Below are 2,780 nucleotides of genomic sequence, written 5' to 3' on the forward strand. Positions count from 1 at the left end.
TATATATATATATATATAATATATTAGATGTTTCACTAAATACCATGTATTGCGAAGTGCCGCCAGTAGTATCGGTGATTTTGGTCAACCGAAGGTATCAGGCTCGAGTCCCTGAGAGCAGTTTTTTTGTATTTCTTTTGTTAGTTATGATAATTTATATTTGTAAAAAATAGCTTCGCTTGGATCTGAACCCAATAACATAAATTACAGTTGAAGCTTAAACTACCAATACACCAACAGAAATTCTCTGATAGATTATTGAAAATGTTTATATATATTGTAGTATTTCTTAATGCCCCTCCCCCCAATGGAAGTTGTGCAGCACCGCAACTGCCCCTATTGATTATGATTACATAACCATACATCTAATTAATGTATGTATCTATGTTGGAGATTAGCTACTTCCTCCACCTTTTTCATTCAAACAACAATGGCTGACTTCTCTTTTGAAAAACTAAGTAGTTAAATGAAACATTAGCACTTAAAAAATAAAATGCCCCCATACTCTCTTATTCTTAAACAAACACCCTCCTACCCCAATCCATTAATATTACCCACACAAAATTTGATTGAGCAATTCATAACGTTTTCCACCTCACCATCCCTTGAAAATCCCCATAATCAGGCAAAGCATTGTTCCATTAAAAAGACATAATTAACTAAAAGATAAAAGCTCATAAAACTTACATATCTGTCACCGACGGGAATCTTCACGGAATACGGTTGCAGTCCAATGTGCGGACCACCAATATCGAGTGACTCTAAAACCTGTGACGAAGAATCAATAGAAGCTTTTACACTGAATAGTTTCTTGCCAGAAAACGGAGAATGGAACTTGAAATTCCCGATAGTGGCCAAGCGAGGACGGGGAGGAAAGAGGAGAGGTTTGGGACGTTGGAACTTAGAAGGTTGGGAATGGCGATTTTTGGTGGCAGGGCCATGGAAGATGCTGTTAGTGCATGATAGCATCTTCTTATTCTCAGTTAGGGTTTAAGATTTTGGAGCAAATTGTTATGGCGGTGTTGGTGAGAGTGAGTGGTGGATGTGGAAATGGAAGTATGAGAGGGAAGAAATGAGAAGTGCCGTTATCCGCTTCTGGTATTTGCTTCGTACGCGCGCAGAGTTTTGGGCTTTTTGCTGGATTTGGGTCATGGGACGCTACTACAACAGACTTAATGGGCTTTTCCTTATAGGTTGCTATTTGCACTCTATGTTGATAATACAACCGTGTCTCTTTGCTTTTTATTTTCTCCTTTAGTTCTTCCTTATGAAGTTTCAAATGTAGAAAGAGGGATATGCCATTTTCATTAACCTTACTCATGATCATCCATTTTGACATAGAGATATATCATTGTAAACAACTTTTAGCCCAATAAAGTACTTTAAAATTTCTATGTGTATAATCTCGTATGATTTGTGAAGAGCCTTCTTAATTTGTTGAAGTTCTAATTTGTGTTGCTAAAGTTAAAAAATTAGTCCTTGTGTTTACAAAGTAGTTAGTGATCTAAAATAACTTGAACATAATCACCAATTAGGAGAATTGAAAGTAGTGTTAATACATTGCCTACATGTTTGCTTAAAACCACACAATGATTTCGTAAGTTTGTAAATATTGTCATGAGTAGATAGTATTGTACGATGAGAAAATCTTATGTATACATTTTTACTAACGTCACCACGGAAGAAGGTATTGTCTATATCAAATTGACGAAAGTGTCGCATGTGAATTGAGGCAATGTCTAGTTGAATTTGCATTGTTATGATCTTGGTGGCCAAACTAAAAATAGGTTTCTAAAATAATACTTATTTCAACGTTATATGAAGTGTGTTAGACTTCAAATAATGACAATTTTAGTATCACCCCTTTATTATATCTCATACTCTCTCTAGTTTTATATATAAGAATAATTTTGATTATATTTTATTCTATTTTAATTTTAATAAAATGTCACAAATTTGTAGACGGAATAATTGCTAAAGTTTCTTTTATACCGATATCAATTTTATTTTCCATAATAAGTGGGTGGTGAAATATATTTAAGATTATACTGTACATTTCAAAACATTAAATTACTTGCTTTTGTTTCAACAATTTTTCTTCTTCTTATGTATAGGATCGAAAAGTAGTATTTAAAATGAATTATACATGATTTAATTATGCACACACACATACTTAAATAAGTTTGCACTAATACAACAATGTCTCCAAAACACATGAACGACGCCCAAAAAGTTGTAATTTTGTCTTAAAACACATCATACAAGATGTAAGAGGAAGTTGTTTTAGATGAAATAATATTAATGTAAGATTCATCCGAAAAGCTCACATGTTCATTTAACTTAGCATATCATATAATCTACATATATAAGTTAATAAGAGAAAGATCATTTTAACTTATGTGCAACAATTGTAGGAAGGTATTCATCCATTCGTAATTTTTAGTGACTATTTACTCGATCTCACAATTTAAAGAGCCCATTTACTCGATATCTTTATTTTTTTTATAAAATGTTTTTTTTATTTATTTTTCTTATAAAAAGTGTAGTGAAATAAAAAATGAAAAACAAAGAATAAAGTAAAAATAAACTCACCTTCAACAACCATGAAAACATAAAAAGAAAAAAATAAATAAAAGTTACAGAAAACATTGCTAAAAATTCGGGGCGCATTATCATCAGTATTTTTCGCAGAGCAGGAAAGGGTGGTTTACTCATCATGGACTACACTCACACCACCAACCTCCGCACCATCATTGGTATAACCTTCTCTTTCTCTCTTT

The 2,780-nt window shown here is 32.7% G+C and overlaps 2 protein-coding genes across 5 annotated transcripts in view; one reads left to right on the top strand and one right to left on the bottom strand.

The window, feature by feature from the left end:
* LOC101497377 (probable polyribonucleotide nucleotidyltransferase 1, chloroplastic) overlaps positions 1-1,079 on the bottom strand; it is a 16,440-nt gene extending 15,361 nt beyond the window's left edge. For all 3 annotated transcript variants that reach the window (XR_012162256.1, XM_073365908.1, XM_004493159.4), the window contains exon 1: positions 688-1,079. Coding sequence is in view for 2 of the 3 variants with exons in the window: in XM_073365908.1 (XP_073222009.1) it covers positions 688-969 (282 nt within the window). In the remaining variant the exon portion in view is untranslated. The remainder of the gene's footprint in view (positions 1-687) is intronic.
* A 1,519-nt stretch (positions 1,080-2,598) lies between these two features.
* The window catches only part of LOC101497708 (protein EMSY-LIKE 3-like), a 5,544-nt gene continuing 5,362 nt past the window's right edge, over positions 2,599-2,780 (top strand). For both annotated transcript variants that reach the window (XM_027332406.2, XM_027332405.2), the window contains exon 1: positions 2,599-2,756. In XM_027332406.2, coding sequence (XP_027188207.1) covers positions 2,717-2,756 — 40 coding nt within the window. In that variant the 5' untranslated portion in view covers positions 2,599-2,716. The remainder of the gene's footprint in view (positions 2,757-2,780) is intronic.

The sequence above is a fragment of the Cicer arietinum genome, chromosome 3, assembly GCF_000331145.2.
Source record: "Cicer arietinum cultivar CDC Frontier isolate Library 1 chromosome 3, Cicar.CDCFrontier_v2.0, whole genome shotgun sequence".
Taxonomy (NCBI): Eukaryota; Viridiplantae; Streptophyta; class Magnoliopsida; order Fabales; family Fabaceae; genus Cicer; species Cicer arietinum.